We start from the raw sequence: 21,029 nt of genomic DNA, 5'->3' as shown, positions 1-21,029 counted from the left end.
CTTCTTCTTTCTTCTCTCTCTTTCTTTCTTTCTTTTCTCTCCATCCTCTCCCAACCCCTCACTCAGCCTCGTCCAATATACCTCACCTCGTGTAATCACCAAATCGACACGATGCCTTCAGTGTCATCACGTAAGAACGCCACTCCATCCAGTCTCCCTAATTCACTGCACATCAACACCGTAGTCGGTGCAATCAATCAATTCTAACAATCCCCAGTAAACCCTTTCGCCAAGCGGGATTCCCACCCAGCCCAGGCCATCTGGACATACAAGATCTTGACCGTCATCTCATGGCTCTTGAGCGCCATCGTCAGTATCTACTACACTTTTGGCAGGCCTCAAGATGGCAAGCATCATAGGGACACCATCTGGGGACATAATTCTCTATATTCAACCCCCTTTGCCCTTGATCCTCTGATTGCCTCGCTCTACTGGTATGCAATTCTCTTATCCCAACAGCCGGGCATCCTAACATCCTTTTAGGCTCGCCCTCTTCATTTTCCAGGTCGGCTACCTAGGACACCTCTTCTCCCACAACGATAGTTATGTTCAGGCTGCTGCTGGTGTTGGAAGCCACTTTATTCTCAACAACCTGTTGAACTTTGCTTTCGTCATGCTCTTCGTCCGCTCCTATTTCGTCTGGTCAGAGATCTTTCTGATTATCAATTTCTTCAACCTCTCCTCGTTATACTTCCGCCACAACACCCACCCTCGATTCATCCATATCCCAGCCACATCTGGACCACTTGCGTGGACATTTGTTGCTTTGTACTGGAATGGTGCCATCGCTGTAGGCGCCAAGAATCTGCCAGCTCGTATTGTGGCCAACATCTTCATATGGGGGATCCTGGTCTATGGGGGTTTCTTCCTCGTTGCATACAAGGTTAGTATAACATCATATGGCTCCGCTGCCACTAACATTTTTACAGGACTACACTATGGGCTTCGCTCTCAGTATTTTGGCTGCATCCCTCGGGGTTGGACAATTCCTCACTAAAGCATTCGCTCTTCAATGGATCTTTGCCTTTGTCGTTATGGCTGTTCTATTTCTCTCTACTCTCGTCATTGCCGTTCCAGGGATTTTCGGCAAAGAAATCAGCTTCAGGCGTGACACTGAGGGTGCTGTGGTTTCAGCAGACCAGGAGAGAGCCCCGCTTTTGGACGATGCATAAACGGATAAACTCAACGATGAATTAAAGGGGATGATGTTGTGACATGGAAATGTGGAAATGAGGCATTGGAGGCGAAAAGTTATTGCATTTTGGGATTTCTGATGTTTATTCAGCCAGGAACATTCACATACCTGGGACTTTCCACTCTGATTCAGGCTCATATCAATTTGCTTTAGGGATACGTGTAGTTAGGAACGGTGGTGGTTAGTATTGCTTTGATGGTAGTTCATATGACAACGGATATAATTTCAAAAACGATACTCCAGTGTACACTGTATAGTAGCATGTGAGCATGTGAACATGTGACGAGAGCATAGTTGCAAGTAAGCCCAGCATGCCCAGGCCTGTTTGTATTTGTATTATTCTTAGTGCCACAGAAATAGACTACCCTTATCTGAACTTCACTCTTAGTCGCATCCCTTCTTCCTTCCATAATACCTACCTAAGTAGTCATGTAGCCAAAATACCCACTGCTCCAACTCCACACCCCACCACTCCACCTTAACATGAACAGTGAGTGCCCCACTTCGCCTCGCCCCTTTCCATTCCCGGGCCGGGTATACGTAAGATGATCTGCAGAAGTCCAAGTATAGTAGCCCAAGGTATGGATAAGCTACTCTGATGCATAGCAGTTTTATGAACAAGTTATAAAAGATAGCCAACTAGTTAGCTAACTAGTTTAGTTGAGGAAGACGTTTTGGGGATTCGGGGTTGTTGTTATTATGTAGTTTTGGGGGTTTGCTTATAAGTTATGGGTCATTAAAGGGGGGGTAGGGGAGGGTGTTGGATTGGAGGGATGGAGGGTGATGGATGGTGATGGATGGTATAGGGAAGGAGGAAGGGGGAAAAGGGATTTAGGAAAAGGGGTTTAGGTAGGAAATGAATAAATAATGACTGTTTTGAGATGAGAATGTTGTATATAGAAGGGTTCGTAGAGAAAGAGAAATAGAAAGAGAAAGAGAAAGATGAACAATTCTTTTATTTAGTGCAATGGGAATTTTTAGAAGTAAGATTTTAACTCACAATTTAGTAAATCCCCCCTCCTTAACTCCCGTCCCAAGTGCAATTTAGCCAGACACAGTAAGATCACATTCATCCCCATGTAAACGTGCCTCGGGTCCAGCTTCAGATCTAGCCTTGAAATCGGATTTCGATAGATCCGTTTCTAGATTGACTGCAAGTAGCATCTGCACATACATACTACTCGCCCGGAGCATCTCTTCATACAAAGTTTTACATTCTCCCAACTCCACACTCTCGGTGCGTTCATGTCCGTCTTCGCTGTCTTTCTCACCCTCAACCCTAACGAGATCTGCGCGAGCTATATCGCCATCTATCTCCCTCCCAAGCTCCTTGCACGCTGCGAGGTTCTCCTTCGAGCTTGCTACGATCTCCGTAATCTGTCCATCGATACAGGCGCGCCACTTGCGGTTTCCGGCAATCTGGGACAGGATTGCGAGTTTCCGCTTCGAGTGCGAGTGCGAGTGCGCGTGCGCGGTTGCTGCTGGATCTGCTTTTGCTTCTGCTTCTTGAATCCCCTTGCGTGCTAGTTCCAGCCTCTCTGCCCGTCTCATGTTTATCTGCGACTTCGCGAGCACGCCGCGCATATGGCGGCGCAGCGTCGAGCCTTCGGCGCGGTACGCCTTGATGCGTGCGCGGTAGGAGAGGATTGCGGTAGGAGAGGACGGGGGGGTGGGGGGAAGAGAGGGAGAAGGAGGGGGAGAGCAGCATAACGTTGGAGTGTAGCTCATGGGGTTAGGTGCGGATATGGAGTTCCTGCGCTTGTTTCGCAGATCCCCGTAGGGGGTTTCTAAGCGGGCCGTGGCTGAGGAAAGGGTCGCTGTGTGGGTGGCTGAGCGATGCAAATACTCGGTGTAGTTGGTGGAGTTGGGGACTAAAATGGAGTATGTGCGCTTATTTAGTAGACGGGGGTTTGCTGCCAAGGAGGCTGCGCGGTGCATGATGTTGGAGTTTGAGGTTGTGGTTGAAGCGGACATTTTGGATGGATGTCTGTTTGATTGTTCGCGACGACGACGAGGGCTGTGGATGGAGGATTTTGAAGATGGAGACTTCGTGAGCTGGCTTGGATGGAGTGGTGTGTGAGTTGGTGAAGGTTGTAGAGAAATATACTCGACTTAGATAGCTTTTCTTCTAAAGCTGTTCAGTCCACTTGAACAAGAACTATGGTGTCAAATTCGAATACGCCTTGTTGTGTTTTCTGTTTCCAACATCTTGACTAATGGCTTCTCATTCATGACATGGAGAGAAGGATCTAATATCTAAATAACGTTAGACAGCAGGAAGAATGTTTAATCTCAAAGAAAGCAAGCAAGACATAAGACTCTGTGTCTGAAGAAAAGCAACGTGACATACAAGGAAATATCCAGCAAAACGAGCCCACAAAGCCAAAGTTCACTTCATTGTCCTGGATCGAATTTCTAGCAAAGTCCCTCCATTGTTCGCTAGCTGAACAATCCCTCTGTTCACACGCAACAATGGTTTTCAAGGGGAACAAAGGAGGAAGATAATAACATATAACACCTAGCGGATCCATACATACTCAAAGAACCATCACATCACCTCACATCACATTAAAACTTTCCCACGAAACTCACCTACCAACACCATCCACTAATCAATCAGCCACCCACCCAGCATGTTTCCTAACCACTCCATCGCCCAACTCCGCGCAAAACTCCTCAACCTCCAAAGCATCAACACATCCATAGACACCCTCGCCTCTTACAACAACACCGTCACCGACCCAGAGGTGAGAAAACGATGCACAGCGCTGCGGCACGCTAATATGCAGAAGCGGCGGCTGCTGGAAGAGAAACTGCGGCTGGCGATTGAGATTAAGGAGAGGGAGGAAGCGGTGAGGCGATTGGAAGAGGTGGAGCGGGAACTGGCGGCGTGGAAAGCGAAGAGCGTCGAGGAGGAGAGCTCGTTGGTGGAGGGAGGGAGTGAGAATTGGGTGTCGAAGTTGTTGGAGATGTTGGGTGATAATCTGGGGCAGTGATACTCGGGTGGATGGTATGCTACCTTGGGCATTGTGTTGGTAGAATCTTTCACCGTCCTCTGGATGGTTAACTGTTAGTCAGCTCCTTCAAAGAAAATTAATTAATTGATCGGGAATAGAATATTGCTTTACATGTAATCGACTCATCGTAGTGATAATAATATTGAAGGGTATAGATAAACACCTTTCCCTTGTAGTGTACAAATAATACAAAGTTACTGTCCAGGACTTTCTAGAATCGAATTGAGTCCAAACCTAATTTACCATTACACGTCATGTAGCCATCGCTCGTTGCAGATGTTGCAGTGTCTGCGCTTCCGAGGACACCGCCATCTGTTGTACCGTCACCAGTCTTTCTTATCTGGTGCCATTGTTTGCTGAGAAATATGCACCATCTCCTCGTTCATCTCGCTTTGGTCTATCAGCCCTGAGGCTCTTTGGGGGCCACCACGTTTTCCTACTTTCCCGGAATGGCAATACTCTCCTACCCCTGTATAGCACATGCTTCTGTTCAGCCAAAGGACTTGCTGCTCCTGGGGATTTTGGTATGAAACCAGAAGATTTCAAGATGTCGAAGAGTTTCGAAGGGGCACCAAATGATTCTAAAGCGTCGCGGAGATGTGACTCCGGTTCTGGCTCTGGATGGGTACTTGAGTGCATGTACTTCTCATCCAGGCTTTTCTGAGGCGGTAACATGCTCCTATAGTAGGTATATATCACCCGTTTTCGACGAGCCCATTCTCGACGATTATCTTCTTGTCGCATTTGTCGAGTCGCTGAAATGCTACCGCTACGCGTATTCTCCTCAGACCTTGTGCTTGTGTCGGCATTCATCCCCCGGTCTGGCTCCGGATGGGACTTACTTGAGGGCATGTACTTCTCATCCAGGATATCTTGAGGCCGGAAAATGCTCCTAAAGGAGGTATGTCTCGCCCTTCGTCGAGTCCTTGTTTTTATCTTCTCATCCAGGATATCTTGAGGCCGGAAAATGCTCCTAAAGGAGGTATGTCTCGCCCTTCGTCGCGTCCTTGTTTTTATGTCGGCATTCATTCCAACCAATGCCTTATGAACGTCATCGGCTGTCTCGAATACTGCCCCTGGAGATGGCTCATATGCCATGCATGTAGGATCCCTTTCTCGACGATCCCTTTGTCGAGTCGCTGAATTGCTGCCGCTATGCGTAATCTCCTCAGACCTTGTGTTTATGTCGGCATTCACCCCACCCAATGCCTCATGAACGTCATTGGCTGTCTCAAATACTGCCCCCGGAGATGGCTCATATGCCATGCATGTAGCGATGGCATAATCTCCGTCATGACTGATACTGATGGGTACAATCTGCCCATCGTCCCAATCACCAGACTCTGATATTATGACCGCCACTGGAGGGCTGGAACTGCTTTCTGAGAGACTACGGCCTGGTCGGATTTCGATGTCGTGGAAGGTCAATCGACGGGAATGGTGTGCCTTGATGATGGCTTCTTTGGCTGCCCATCTGCTAAGTTATCAGCGAATGCGGGTAAAACAATCCGAACGGTAACAGCTCGGGATAAGAGAGGCATTGTCAACCAACCAACGTACCTGCCGGCAAGAAAACTAGTGCATTTGTTGATATCTGCAGCTGCCAAGTTTAGAGTGATTCTTATGTTTTCTTCGAGGATATTCAACATCCTTAAGATATGGACATCCCCCACTCGCATCGGCTCCGCATCGGTTCCTTCTTTGATGGCCACCGAATCCCTTGACGGCCACAAAGATTGTAAACCCAACTGTTTGCGCTTAGCAGCTAGGTGACGGGAAAAGGGATGCTCAGAAAGAGTCGTAAGAACCCTGTTCTTACTCTTCATACCACGTAATATGTTTTGGAATCTGGGCCAATGGATTTCGAACTCTTTAGGAGTCAGGACCTTCTGGAAGAATCGTTCATATGAGTGTTTGAATAGTAAATGGCGAATACGGGGTATCGAACATATATCAGTTCCGACGCTAATTGGGAAGGGGAATGGTCGGGGCATTGCTTGAATCGCATTATTGATTACCTTGTGGTGCTTGTGGTATGATAGAACAAGAGGTTGAAATGTTTTTTAAAGCTCAGACCTTTGACAGGGGTGCGTACCCGTACCTAGAGTCTAGACTAGACACTGTTAGGTCTCAAGCACGTACGAAAATAAGGGTAACTAGCCTAGCTCCTGCCACACTCTTTATGATGCAGCCACACCTTCAACCTTCACATCGGATTATTCTCACAGGACCCTTGACAGGAATGCGTATCTGTTACGGATGCATAATATCATTATATATATCTGTCATATACTATCATAGCGTGATAGATATTATATTCTTATTAGCATAATATATTTCTGGTTCGCACAACGCAACCTCAAAATCTACGGCTATAATTTGTCTCCCACTCCCACTCCCTCGCACAACCCTATACCTACCTCAATATCCGTCCATCCATTCATCCATTAGTCCGACCTATGACTCCCCACTAATTTAAGTCTCTTCCCTATTTTAGTTTCCCATGTGTGCGTAGGCCCAGGAAATGGCGTGCAACAAAATACACCGAACAAGAACAAGAATTACGTGAGCGGGAAGATGGACTTCAGCTTCACGTACCCGATCAACGAGCTGGTGGCCTGTGGTGCGCAATGTAGCGACCAGGTATACCCTGAGCCTACGCCCAAGGGATCAAATGGCCGTACTCCGTATTCAGTTACTGGGTAAAGGGGCACAGGGATAAAGGGGTACAAGTATATCCTCAGGAAGGGCGTACTTTGATCTTTGCTGTCTCTTTTGCGATCTTTGATCCCCTTATATACAGCTCAAACTTTTCCAATATGTTTCTTGTTCAACTAAGTTATATTGGCTATTCTTTGCATTATTCTGTGCTACAGACGCTTGGACGAAGTCGGGGTTCACTTTTCTTCAAGTTAGTATACATATACCATTGCTTTGTTTTTATCTTCTGATCTATACTATATACATAGACTAGAATCAAAGATTGCATTTCTTCTATATCTTTAGCAAGAGCCAGTGCGCGAAATGAGTTGAGTTAGGTTAAAAGTCAAGTGTAGTTATAAACTTTACTTAACTTAAGTCGATTTGAGTATTTATAGGATTTAATAAGAGGCTTATAGATTATAGTGCGAAAGAAACTAATTTGACTCGACTCAAGGATATTTGAGTTGCTTAAGTAAGGTTTGGTTTCATAGTTATATTCGCAAAAGCAGTATCCGGCCTAATTATCCTTATGCTGAAAACTAATTAATCTATAATCAATCTACTTTATACTAAAGAGTATCAGTAAACTTTAAAATACATGCATTTAAATACAAAGAAACACGCTTCTATGTGAGCCATGGTCTGAATAACAATAATGCGCTATAAAGTTTCGCCTGCCATTCTTTCTCCTGAAACCCCATTCTAACTCAAATGCCACAATCAAAGAATGTTACTTCAATTCTCAAAAGTGACTTCTGGAAACTGTTTCACAGGGCCGTCCAAAAGCCGAGAGTCCTTCCCCAGAAGCACAAAGTCCAAAAATGCCCCCACATAAGTTGTCACGATCTCCAATGCCCGCTTTCCCTTTAGATCGCCCATCAAAAAGGTGGTGCCATTAGTCGGTGTAATACCAAGTGTCTCAAACAGAATCGGGTAGTCGCTGAAATCGTAATGCATAGTGTCTGCAACCATGGCATATTTCTTCCACCCCAACAATTGCGGCCATCCAGACAACCACGTAGAGCCGGGGTCGTCGTCGGCATTCTCGCGCGTGTGGTTGGTGCTCCCAATGAACATGAATGGTTTGGAAGTCCCGTTGAGTAGAGGCGGGCCATCGAGGTCGCCGTCCATGGTCAACCCTCCCAAGATACGGTCTTCCACGTCCAGAATGGAGTACGCTGTGCAGTCGCCAAGGGAGTGTCCAAACATGGCTGTGTGTGTGGTGTTCAACCCGGATTCAGGCAAGTTGGGGACGAGTGAGTGTGCAAGAGTCGTGCCGGATAGGGAGTCAAGCACAAAACTGACATCTGCCATGCGGGTCTGAATGGCAAGGAGGGCTACACTGGCAAGATCAGAATTGTCGTTCGCCCATAATGTTTGGTTGATGTAGGCAAACGAGCCATCGCTATATTGCACAACGTCCACATCGTAAGGAGCGTCTATGGTCACGACTATGTAACCTTTACTGGCTACGGTGGATGCAATTTGGTTGTAGAAAAGGCGAGTAGTGCCCTCGCCAGGCATGAAAAAAACCAGTGGAAATGCACGTGAGCTTTTGTCCTTTCGGCTCTGGATGTTTTGATCGCTGGCCAGCTGGAGAACGACTTTGCCGAACGTCCCATTCGGCGCTGCTAAGCCCTGCGAGCTGAGCGTGATGTCTTCGATTAAAGCAGTCTCTGGGGTCATGTATGCCCTAGTAATAGCATGATGCTTGTGAGTGACGGGGTAGAATACCGAGATCATCAGCTGTACAAGTGTGCCATTTGGTGCAAACGGTTGGGTTCGATTGTGGTCAGTCAGCTCGGTGATGCTGAGGCCTACTTCATATTTTCCACCAGGTTTGGGAAGCCGGATCTGATTTGGAGGCTTTGGTGAAGCAGTGCATGTTGTAAAGAACACACAAGCAAGGAGGGAGTTGGAAAAGAGCATGATGGTTAAGGCCGCTGCGAGTTCTAATAAGGATATTAATCGTAGATCAAGGATGCTAGATGAGGGTTTACAAAAGCTTATTTGCCATTTCTCTTATACATATTTAGTATACCTCTGCTCTTCTCGTCATCTCTTCCACTACTAGAGAATATACTACCAGGTCTGCGATTAGTATGTTCGTATATGCTGACCATGAGCCCTGATTTTGTGATGAATTATCTTGACGCTGATGTTTTAACTCTACTGCGGCTCAGAATTAAGAATAATATCGGCACGTGCAGTAGTTGTAGAAAGTATCGGGACTAAAGTGTGTGGGCTTGGACGCATTAGTTACTATAATCCTTCTGTACGAAAATCTTCCTAATCGGGATGCCAAGACCGGCGGCGCAGGCGAACCGGGCACCAATGATCTTACGAAGCAGAACCTCATTACAAAGCAACCCGGAAGTCTACTTTCAACACTTGAAAGATACTTTTCATACGCATTTAAAACCATCCCCATAAAACCCCCAATCTCTAGTAGAAAGCCTTGGTATCCAAAAGGCGAAAAGTGAAGAAGACGCACTGCACTTCGACTTAGTCCCAGCTTGCTAGTTCTTGAAATATGTCCGACCCCAATGCTGCCAAACGAAAATGGGCCCCGAAGAGTAGAAGCGGCTGCAGTACCTGCAAATCCAGACGAGTGAAGTGCGATGAGAAGCAGCCAATATGCACCCCTTGCTGCAAAAGTTCCCGTCAGTGCGAGTATTCACCTAATCGAGATCCGGATCCCCTGAAAGTGGTGCTCTGGCGTCCAAATGATGTATCCATCCAACGCATCTCTCCAACCCCACACCACTCTAACGAGGAGTCTCGAGCATTTCATTTCTTCCGCAACAAAGTTGCTACAAACCTCGGCGGGTTTTTTGACTCCAGTTTCTGGACTCTCGATGTCCTTCGAGTTGCCCAGCATGAAGAACCAGTACGCCATGCTATTGTGGCTTTGGCTTCGTTGTCAGAAACCTTACTTGACACGGCTCCTGGTTCTAGTAGACCGCCTCCCGAACCCTTCGCTATCCAACAATACAGCAAAGCAATATCAAACTTGCGGAAGAAGATTGATGAAAATGATGGCTCGTCTATGGAGGTCATACTCATCACCTGTGCGCTGTTCATCTGCTATGAGATGTTCCAGAGCCACAACGAGGAAGCTTTAAGTCATATGTCAAGTGGAATATATATGTATTTCAATTGGCATTCGAATCGTCGCGAAAGATTACCCCAAAACCACCCTAGCTCGATTGAAGTCCAGCTTCAACGCCTTTTCGGGAGGATGATGCTGCAAACCATCTTATTTGTCCAGACTAAGCCCCAAGAGTGGAAGTTCGTCATACCTTCCTTCACACCAGAGTTACCATCAATACCTTTTGTCTTCTGCTCTCTTGAGGAAGCAAGAGATAATCTAGACGGGTGCATGGGTTCCCTCTTCCATGGGATGTTAGCGTCTAAATTCCAAGGCTTGGATAACAGCTGCGAAGAGATTTCAATGGACTCCATATCCCAGCATGACCCTTTCGCAAAATGGGCATTGGCCTACAAAAGGTTCATAGAGGAGCAAATTGGGACACTATCCCCTGGAGAGAGGAAGGCAGCAACCTTTCTCGAGATTCAACAGATCACAGGCAGCATCATAGCTGCAACAATGCCCGTCATCGACGAAATTGTTTTCGATTCATTTGATCAAAGCTTTTCTCAGATCGTTACTCTTGCCACTCAGCTCTTGTGTAGTAACGATGGACATTATACAGACTCGGAACCACCACTGTTTCCAGCCTTCGAAATGGGCATCATACCGAATCTTTACTTCCTCGCTTCACGCTGTCGTGATCCATCGCTAAGACGTCAGGCACTACACCTGCTGCGCCTAGGGCCGAGGCAGGAGGGCATCTGGCATAGAGATGTATTGGGCAGTATCGCTGAACGAATTATGACTATGGAGGAGATCGGTTGCCAGAATGTGCAGAGAAGTGCAGATATTCCCAGGAGTGCGAGGTTGTCAATATTAAACACCACGATAGAGTCGGCGCAGCGCACTGTTACTATGCATTGCTGTCGACAGCAGAGTGAAGAAGGAATAGGACATGTTATATACGAGATAGTGGAATATTAGGACTGCAGATAAAAGATTCTAATTTTAAAAGAAAGACACGGAATAGGCAGTGTAGGGTGTAGAAGACTGGTAAATAGATTAATAGCGTGAGGCCGCTTTAGATCCCCAGCACTTGCTTAAGTTCAGCTTGAGATATGTCATAATATAATTCTAAGACTAAGAATACTGCGAAACATCAAACAGATATACAACATTCTATTAATGCCCCCTAGAGGTGTAGAGTCTTACAAAAGGATTAAGCTTTGTTACTTGTGCTTTTAATACTTCGCGTTGATTGGGTGTCACATCCACCACATCTAAGAGGTGAAATGAATTTGCTAAATAAATGCGGGTAAAACATTATTTAATTATATTATACTATTAAACTTTTATTTAGAGAATTCTAAATTGAGGTTCGTCATCCTGCGATTCCTCGTCGGCATTTTCATCCATTCGATCATCACTTTCATATCCACGTCGCAGTGCAATGGTCCAATTTTTCTTCGTCTTCCGTACGTCGTACTCCGTGGTGAGATCCTGGGAGCTGGAAATGATGTTATGATATTCGAAAGTGGTTCTAAGTTCCATATAGATCTAGTTCCATCTCGTTCTCTTCGCAAAGCTATGGTCTTGAGTGCTTCCGTGATGTAGCCTTCAAGGTCGCGCAGCAATCTAAAATGGGGAGATTCTTTCCCATAGTGTTATCGAGTGTTCGGACATGGGTCTTACTGTGTTGTTATCCATGAGTTCTGCCATTGCATCTAGAATTGTCTGATTTCTTGAACCTGGAGGAGGCATCTTCGATTTCTGATCACTAACGCGTACGCAAAGAGTCATCTTTAACGCGTAATAAAGAATTTCGAGGAGCTTGATTACTGATCTGATAAACCAAATTAACTTTGTTAATTGGCAATATAATCAAACTGTGTTGAAATGCTGAAAAGCAAGTACTAAATCCAAAAGGTGTATTATCTCCGACTCGTACTCCAAGCATTTCCTTCTTCTCTGAGTCTCGACCTTGTTTAACCACCACATAAACCACATATTAAGCTACGAAAGTTCTCACGAAATATTTCCCTACGAATATAACAAATAAAAGTAGGTATAAGATTACTGTATAAGAAGAGGTCTCGGTTGTACCAATACAAGATATATACTCCCCAAACTGTCCAACCGAGCATCGCGGAAGCCGAACCAGTCGCCAACCGCTTAACATCTTGGATATAAGGCTTAATTCTTTATCCCTCCTGCCCACATCTCCACTGGCCTCTCCCAAGTCTCCATTTCATGTCTACTGCGTCCCGTTTCCTTCTCATGTGCACTCCAGAGCTCTGTCGGCGGAGGCGGTCTAGGAGGTGGCGGCCCTTGCAGTATTATCGGCGCTGATATATCTCTTCCTTCCAACTCCGCGAATTGTTTGTCTAGCCGTGATGCTCTTCTTCTATACAGCAGTATAATGCCGATAAAACAGCATAAAATGACCGCTCCAAGCGGTACTCCTACGTATATCCCAATTTTTCCACCTGTTGTACTAAGAATCGACGACGAGGCGGAAGCAGAAGAGGAAGCAGAAGAGGAAGTGGAGTGACGAGCTGAGTTGGCGGTGATCTGACTCGGTGTCCCCGTCATAGCTGGCGTCGAAGCCACAGAATCCGAACTCGTCTGGCTTGGTTCTCCTGAAGCAGTGACTACCGCATCCGCAAATACAAAGCCATTGAGTTGGTTGCCCCATACACCAACATCTGTCGCGGTAATAGTAGCCGTCGTATCAGTCCAATTATTCGCACCAATGGTCCCTGTTTTTGCCGTGATGACTTGGCCGCTGCTCAGCGCGGAAAGACATTGCCGTCCATTGAGAGGAGCCAAAATTTGGTTTTGATACTTATAATCACTAGCCACAACATAAGCAGGTATTTTATGGATGACACAGCCTTTATAGAGAGGAAATGGCTACAAACCTCGGGCAGCACGCGACCATCGTCGTCCCCAAACCAACCACACTAGTTGTGGCTGTCGTATACGGCGTCGGACATGCGAACGGACCCAAACTCAACATCGTCGTCGGCATCAACTCCTGCGCCCACCATTGCGTCTGTTCCGACGCCAGACAGCCTTGATATCTCGTATCGATCGCTTGGCCATACCACGGATCGTAGGCTACGATATTCGTAACACTGCCCGAGATAGTCTCTAATCGGAAGGCACTGTTGCAGCTCGCTGGGTAGGGAGCCAAGGCTGCTTGTGTTGTGAGGGGCCTCCAGTCTGTTACGATACCATTGTTTAGCTCAGGGAGTCGAGTGGTCGTCATGATGATGTTCCTAATATCAAGGTATTGATATTAATGAGGCAGAAATTCAAAAGCATTCTTCGTCGTACAGTTCATCGCTTGTGAAGATAAACGAGAGAAGGGATAGATGCGTAGAATGGGGGGTTCATAGATTAATGGGCCTCCGTCCGTCTGAACCTTGCATAAGCAGATTCGTTCGCGCTCCCCATAGATCCCACTGTAACCTGGGGGCGGATGGGGCTTTCAACATGAGGCCGAGACGCAGACTGACTGCGCAGTTGTGGAGGCTTTTCCATCCATGCAGGATCATACTTGTGGTATAAGAACTGCATATCTCGTCAGGATTTCGCCAGAAATACCTTGCCATCGATCCTTCCCCTTTTGACCAATCAGAACCCCTGTAAAGGATTCGGGGCCGTTTCACAAGTGCTAAACAAGCTTTGTAGTTGCTGCACGCTTGTTTTGAATTGATTGACCTTTGGTAGGAGAGGATGAATTTGTTGAGTACTGTCATTTCTTCTATCGGTATGGTTGCGAGGACTGATGTGGGTTCGAGGTGTTTCTTTGGGGTCTTTAGTTTTTAATGGAGCTAATGGTTAAGGATGAGGTGATTTGTGCATTGTTACTTTCTTAGAAATTCTTCCGTCACTGATATATAAAGTTGCCAACTTTGTAGGGTACTAATCGCTGTGCGTTGCCGTTGCCTTGTGGTGGGGTAAGCGAAGAGGGGGGGTGAAAGGATTTCGGGTCAAAGTTATCAGGTTTCCGAAAGCTTGCTCTATATAAATTTAGGGATTTTCATGAGCTGTTTTTAATTAGCCTATCACCTAGGTATCTTACTTTTCTCGCGTTTAAATTCAAGTTCTCAGTCTAGTTTCTAATGATTCCATAAATGCCTATATAGGTTGTAAAGAAGGTGTGGGTGTGTCCGAGCTTTAGCGTAGACCTGGTAGCCCCTGAAACAGGAGCGAGATTAAGCGAGAACGTGGCGAGTACATGGGTGTTCCAACGGGGAGGGTCGGGTTCCTGAAGCTTGGAATAATTCAGAGGATAAAGATATTAACTTGAAATAAATTAGCATTACTGCGGAGAATTCGGAAGTGATTCAACTTCACCTTTAAAAGCCTTGGCTTAGTGTAATCTCGACGTAAGGGTGGTCCAGAAATAGGTTCCTCAAACATTTATTACCTTCCCATCGTTGGTTTTTACAAGAACTGATTTTTCCCCGCAGACCCACAACAACAAGACATCAAAGTCTTGCTAGTCGTATCGAAGCTCTAATTATCCTCCAACGAGAGTCTAGGATTTGTTACCAATGACTTCATTTCCGGAATATTAGGTTTAGGGCCAAAACCAACCAACCTTTCTTACTTTAACGATCCACGGCCGAGCTTTTTATAGTCACTGCATAATCAGAGTATGATACCAAGCCTTTCATATGGCTACTCTGCAGGAGCGTCATATGTTGGGAAAGGAGTAGGTGCAAATCTAGTCCTTGGTGGCTATGATGCACCACGATTCAATTCCAACAAATTGGCTGTAATTCCTTTAGGTCCGGATGACTCTCGAAGTCTAGTCGTGGGACTCTAGTCCATTCAGGCGGATAATACATCGCAAATGATAATCTCCATTCTTGCGCAAGGAATTTTCTTTGACTTATTGTTCCTGAGATTTGGCACCCTATTCCAGAATGCAAAGCTTTCAAAACAGCATTTGGTAAGAGAACCCTCTAAATCCACAGTTCTAATGTCTATATTATCTCCAAGGCCCCAAGAGATTCCTTATTGCTGTTTATTACTTTAGCGATACTAGAAGGCTCAAATCGGAGAGAACTATTTCAGAGGAATATCATTTGCTGATTCCGGACACGTTTAGGTCTTTACCTTGATAGTAGCACTGACCGTTACCACGTGAATGATACTATTCACTCTCAACTCTTCCAGCTGAATTCTAGTATGAACTTCAAACTTGGAGCAGAAATCTCGGGTGGTTCAAGTGTCAATATCGTCTTGCCTTATGCGGCTTTTGATCTTGAGGCAAGCTATCCCATCTACCCCACTGCCACGAATTATTTTCCTCTCCGGAGGGCCGCGAATGCATCACAATATACAATGGGGAGGACGTTCTTACAAGAATCGTAAGTAAGAGCAGTCTTCATTTATCTCTATATCACCTTTACTAAAGTATATCAGTTACCTAGTGGTCGACTACAAACGGTCAGATTTCACGGTCGCTTAAGCCGTATTCCCTCAAAATACGACCCAGAAGATAACCCCCATATTTCCTCTGCATTCCCTCAAAATAGATCAACCGCGAACTCATTTTAGTCATACAAAATTGATTGGTGTGGTATTAGCGTTTATTGCGCTTCCCCTGGCTTTTATTACTCTTTGGGTACTTCGTATTCAGAAGATATAAGAGGTTGACGCAGAGGCGGATTCTGAACCGACAAGAACATGATATTGTTAGAATTACCCGATGACATGATATACGAGGTTCAGGGTCGTCAGCACGCATACGAACTCGATAACGTTCTTATCCAAGAGAAAGATGGAAAAGAGATATTAGCAGAGGTCATTAGGGGTCGACCAAGATCTGAAGTTAGGGATTTGATATTCGAGAATAGCTATAGTTGCCAAAATCGCTGTCGCCGGGCAGTAAATTTTCTGTCATAATGATTCGTACTTCTTGACTTTAAATCTATTGTATTATTTGTTAAGAAAACTATAAATAGAGTGTTTTATATTCACAATAGGCTTAGCGCCACCTCTCGGTTAGCGATGACTTTATATATTCCACGTCTCGGTACTCGGCGTATTGACTAGGCCCGACGAACGCATTTCTATAGTAGCAAAGACAATTTGTCAAAGCTTCCTAGATGTTACGCGGCATGTTATATGATTTCCATGTGTGGCGCCTCCCGGAACATTCATCAGATCTATACTGCTCGTCTTTGATGATTCTGGAGTTACGCATCGGACATCGCGGTGTTATTCGCTTAGAGCCAGGGGAAGGGAGTTATAGGCAAGCGATATTACACCGACGAGTAAGTGCATGCCAACATACTCCGGCTATGGTTCAGCTTTTCCGCTTGTTCTGCACTGCTTTCATAATACGCGTCAGACAAGGTTTATACGTGTCGTTCAGAGGAAAGTTTCTGTATTTAAATGGGCCATGTGGTTGATTTCCCAGTATCTCTATTTAGTACCGCGGACTTCACGGATTTAGTCTTTGTGGGAAAGGGAAGGCAAAACGGGGTAGCATGGAGATGTCATTTGAACCCGGAAGGACCGCAAGAGTCAGGAGACTTAGTCTTCGGCTATGCAAAGCAAAGAGCACATGTAGGATTGATTAGCCTATTATTGGACAAGCTACAGGCTTGTATAATAGGTTGAAGAGGTGCCAGAAATACCTCTTACAGCTGGAGCTAGTCCGAATTTGGCATGTTTTCATCTCAGAGTACAGGTATTGCGTACAGGAACCTTGCACCAGACAGTATTTCATTTGTATTCGTCACTGGGATATGCTAAATGATAAGACATTCTGACTACATAGACCAATTAGGCTACTCTCCAGGATATCTTGGTCTATAGTACTTATACCACTTCAACGCCACCTAGAATCAATGGCCTTCTCAACCGCTTTTCTCTCAAAGTATAGTACCGCATATCCTCATACAATCCTACTATGCTTCTTCTCCACACTATATCCCCCATCTTCCTTCTCACAGGACTGATTTCCAGTACCGCAACCAAACCTCTTCAAAATTCCACCATCGTAGCTGGATCATGGACGGCGGTGGCTCCAATAACCATAGAGCCACGGCAAGAACACTCCAGTGTCAAATTCGACAATGACACCATCTACATTCTTGGAGGAACCTACCCACTCACCAACGGCGGCTATCCAACCGTCACCACAGCCCAAAGATACACCATCTCAAGCGATACCTGGGTCATCGTCGCTGACTTGCCCATGCCACTCAATCATGCCAACTCCGCAGTAGTAAATGGGAAAATCTACGTTCTCGGCGGTCTAACCACTACAAACGACACCTTTCTCTGGAACGCAACAAGAGCATCTTTCGAATACGATCCCAAGGTCAATAGATGGACGAGAATCTGTGACCTGCCAGCGGGTCGTGAAATCGGCAGTGCTGCGGTTGCTGTCAGAGGCTCAACTATATATCTTGCAGGCGGCCAGACGAACCTCAGCCTCATCATTGGCGCCGAGGGCACAAGCTCCCTCTTCACATCCTACAACGTCATAACCAAGCAGTTCTCCTTTTTGCCAGATATGCCGGAGCCGAGAGATCACGCTGGTGTTGGTTTAGTCGCCGAAAAGCTGTACGTCCTGGGTGGTCGAGCTTACCAGCAGAATAACACCAAAGATACGGTTTTCTCCTACGACTTCGACAAGGGAAGCTGGAGCACAGGGCTAGCGAGTATGCCTACGGGGCGCGCTGGGTGTTCTTCTGGTGTTATTGGGCAGCAGATCTTTACTTTTGGGGGAGAGGGGGATCAGGTCACTACAACGGGTGTGTTTCCGCAGACTCAGGCGTATGATACAGTGACGGATAGTTGGACGGATTATTTGAATATGGATGTGCCAAGGCATGGGACGGCTGGAGTTGCCATTGGTAACAGGGTATATATCGCTGGTGGTGGTGTGATGTCGGGCCCGAGGCCGACGAATTTTACGAGCTATTTTCAGCTGTCAGCTGTGGAAACGTTGGGGAAGAGGTATGGGACGGTCTTGTCGTAGATCCATCCCATCTTCCTACTGATAATTAGAAGGGGGAAGCGGTTGCCAAATGATATTAGTGTGGTGTTGAAGGTGATAGAACACTGGGTTTGCTTGATCCCAAAGAATTGTTGAGGCTGAGTCGGATATAAGGAAGGAAGTTTAGTGTAGGTGGATATTAGATTCAAAAATAATTAACTCCTCACTCTTCTAACTATTAGGTCTTCCGATAGTTTCTGAAACTACGCCCAAACTAATAAGATTATACTCCCAAATGCTCCAGTCTCTTGTCAGCAAAAGACATTTTTGCGGTAGTCTTTACCTACCTGGGTCGCACAAAACCCCGTCAGGGTAGTTCCAGCTGCAATCACCAAATATTTCGAAATAATATCATCTGATGAGGCGCCAACATGGACGGACCGTTGGCGATTAGTCGTCATCTTGAACGTACTACATGAGCAAGTAGACAATGACACCACCAAATTACTCTTTAAAGATAAGAGAAGTAACTCACCTTGACAGAGTCCAATGTCCCATGCTTCAAGGAAATATGAGCCTTTTGTGTATTATAACGGACAAGGTGACCTCTATAGAGTCAATAATTTCACCGCTAGCGCCATCAATTGGGAAGTGTCGAATTGTCAAATCGGTAGATGCGCAACGACCAAGCCTAAACGCCCCAGTGAGGTCATAGGTGGCGGCGTAATGGAATTCCAGACTGTATAGAACCTTTCTACTATAGGAGATAGAGACACCGGTTAAACTTTCGAGGTAGCTGTCACCAGGGCCGCCGAAATGAATCCAGAATACTGGTCGGTATCCAGTACTAGATGGACTTTTTACTCGTAAATGACACTTCGGTCTGAAATAACTTGGGCTCAGGCACTGTAGGGTACCATAAGGCTGTTTTTCCCAATGACGAGCCCTGCTCGTTTAGCGGCATGATAGAAGGCGAGGCTTCCCTTAGAAGTTCAAAGCTGATTACTTTAAATCCCTATATGGTTGCATAGATACTAGCGGAACAATATACAATTAATGGAATTATACGCTAACATCAAAGCTTATTTCTAAGGCAGCGATGAAATTGAAGTGGGCGAGGCGCTCTATTATAGGCGATTTGTTTGGGCACCCAACTCACTCTGACGGGCTTGCGTCTTGACTGAGGGCATGGAAGGCTCTTGAGCCCACCGCTAGGATAAACCCTCTTAGTAATATAACTTCCTTGACAACTTCATTGTCCTTAGATATAAACCCAAGACATATATTAGGACCTCTTTCAGTGATCATACGTACGCCTGCAATATAGGTGACATTTTCAAAGCGGCTGATTGAGAAGCCAATCTTTAAGAGGTCTTTAGGTATATGTGCGACGTGGGTACCAAAGATTCGGCAGCCTTCGTTGAAGTTGCTTGGGACGTAAGCTACCTCGTCCATTACATCTCCCGCCACCTTGCTTCATCTGAGACAGGCCAACTCTTCGTCTAAACTTGTCGTTTTTAGAATGTCCGCAAGTCGTAGGCTGGCAATATCTTCAAGTGGTCTGACCAAGTCCCAAATCCTCCTTCGATTTTATAGTCCCATTAGTACGACCAGTAAGTCGATACAGGCTTATTCTGACTCTCCCGCGTCTCAAATACAAAACATCGGTCATCAAGGTGGCACTAGACAAGAGTGGCAGAAAAGCTTCTGAAACGCAGCGCAGACCCAGAGCATCATTAGTAGGCAACTTGACAGCTATAGCCTCAAGAATCTCCCAAGGAAGATTTGAAAAACAGCCATTGAGTTGTGTATTGAGTGGCAATTCTATTGGATGCTCTAGACGTTTCGCAAGTAATATAGGGATCTCCGGAACGTCGTACTGGTTGCTCTTTGCGTATAAAAGCAGTTTAGCATTGTGAAATTCCTCTAAAAGATGATCATCCCCAGGATAGTAGTTTAGATTGTCGCAGAAGTGGAGACCTCCGTAATCATGGCCCCAAGAGACGCCATTTCCTCGAAGCGGGAATGGCAATGATTTGCAGACCTCGAGCAACCGCTCAAGAGGAATTTCGCCAGGCTGGAAGGCTCTCTGCAGAAAGTGACAACTCGCGTCATGAAGTATGAAACCATGGCGGCCATTAACGGGACATAATCGCATGACTGGGAGCTCATCCCACGCCGGAAAATGAGAATCGTCGTCGTCCCATCGCATATTGGGATCAGACGGTGCGATCCACGTACTTGCCGCAGGATCCTCCTGACAACCAACACCAAAGATGAATGTCCCTGATGGGTCAGAATAGACTGATTACTTTAGCAGCAGAAAGTCTTCCAAATTACTTGCTGTATACTCACTTACCCGAAACTCCCTCAGCCAGTACTCAGGGCCTGATCTCGCCAAGTAATTATAGATTGGAAACCCGCAAATAATGCAATCAAAGATGTTAGGACTCATCGCAACGACGTTCGAAGAGACAGCGCTTTCTGAGCCTTTGCATCCACGGACTAGTCGGGCAGCCTCATCATATCCTATTAGTTATATGGAGCATGCAGATGAAGAAAATCAAGATGGTAGCTAAATATCAAGCATGCAAAATGTAGCTGGATACCCGCAAAGCCAGCCAGCATATCGCAACGTAACAGCTTACTTTCGTACGTGAAAACCAACAGCTAGGTGGAAGCTGGGTGGCAAGCTGATCATCTTGTGCCGCAAAACAAACAATAATCAACCTCGCAACGATACATTTCTTAAGCTAAAATGCTAGTGCACGTTGTAGAGATTTACAAGTAAACTCATCAACTGTCTACCTGCCTCGGAGCTACTTACTTTTAGACTTATCACGGTCAAGATAATAGGACTAGGACCCTGTAGTCATGTGACATAGAATTGATGACTAAGCGCTGAGGCATAACCTCTTTACTGCAAATCCAATTTCTAGATCTGCATCCCATCAGTGAACAAGTCTACAGCAACCAAAATGCAATAGAAGTGATCGGGCCTGAGTTAACTTTAATATGACCCTATTATCTATTCTATCCTAAGATACC

At 45.8% G+C, this 21,029-nt stretch overlaps 5 protein-coding genes across 5 annotated transcripts; 3 read left to right on the top strand and 2 right to left on the bottom strand.

Moving 5' to 3' along the window:
* Positions 1-111: 111 nt before the first annotated feature.
* Positions 112-1,172, top strand: LHYA1_G008953 (uncharacterized protein; the record flags this gene model as incomplete). The annotated part of the gene is made up of 4 exons (XM_031153870.1): positions 112-130; positions 218-309; positions 506-883; positions 930-1,172. 4 exons carry the CDS (start codon positions 112-114, stop codon positions 1,170-1,172), a joined length of 732 nt encoding a protein of 243 aa, XP_031001435.1.
* Positions 1,173-7,650: 6,478 nt separating this feature from the next.
* Positions 7,651-8,844, bottom strand: LHYA1_G008952 (putative 1-alkyl-2-acetylglycerophosphocholine esterase; the record flags this gene model as incomplete). The annotated part of the gene is made up of 1 exon (XM_031153869.1): positions 7,651-8,844. The coding sequence occupies one exon, from the start codon at positions 8,842-8,844 to the stop codon at positions 7,651-7,653; it is 1,194 nt and encodes a 397-aa protein (XP_031001434.1).
* Positions 8,845-9,448: 604 nt separating this feature from the next.
* Positions 9,449-10,993, top strand: UPC2_1 (Sterol uptake control protein; the record flags this gene model as incomplete). Its single annotated transcript, XM_031153868.1, has 1 exon — positions 9,449-10,993. One exon carries the CDS (start codon positions 9,449-9,451, stop codon positions 10,991-10,993), a length of 1,545 nt encoding a protein of 514 aa, XP_031001436.1.
* A 1,209-nt stretch (positions 10,994-12,202) lies between these two features.
* Positions 12,203-13,280, bottom strand: LHYA1_G008950 (uncharacterized protein; the record flags this gene model as incomplete). The annotated part of the gene is made up of 2 exons (XM_031153867.1): positions 12,203-12,863; positions 12,931-13,280. 2 exons carry the CDS (start codon positions 13,278-13,280, stop codon positions 12,203-12,205), a joined length of 1,011 nt encoding a protein of 336 aa, XP_031001430.1.
* Positions 13,281-16,946: 3,666 nt separating this feature from the next.
* terF (Kelch-like protein) lies at positions 16,947-18,242 on the top strand (the record flags this gene model as incomplete). Its single annotated transcript, XM_031153866.1, has 2 exons — positions 16,947-18,001; positions 18,224-18,242. The coding sequence occupies 2 exons, from the start codon at positions 16,947-16,949 to the stop codon at positions 18,240-18,242; spliced, it is 1,074 nt and encodes a 357-aa protein (XP_031001432.1).
* Positions 18,243-21,029: the final 2,787 nt, after the last annotated feature.

Source organism: Lachnellula hyalina (genome assembly GCF_007821495.1).
Source record: "Lachnellula hyalina strain CBS 185.66 chromosome Unknown contig00244, whole genome shotgun sequence".
NCBI classification, from domain to species: domain Eukaryota; kingdom Fungi; phylum Ascomycota; class Leotiomycetes; order Helotiales; family Lachnaceae; genus Lachnellula; species Lachnellula hyalina.
Note: the sequence above shows the minus strand (reverse complement) of the source record. Positions and strands in the feature narration are given on the sequence as shown.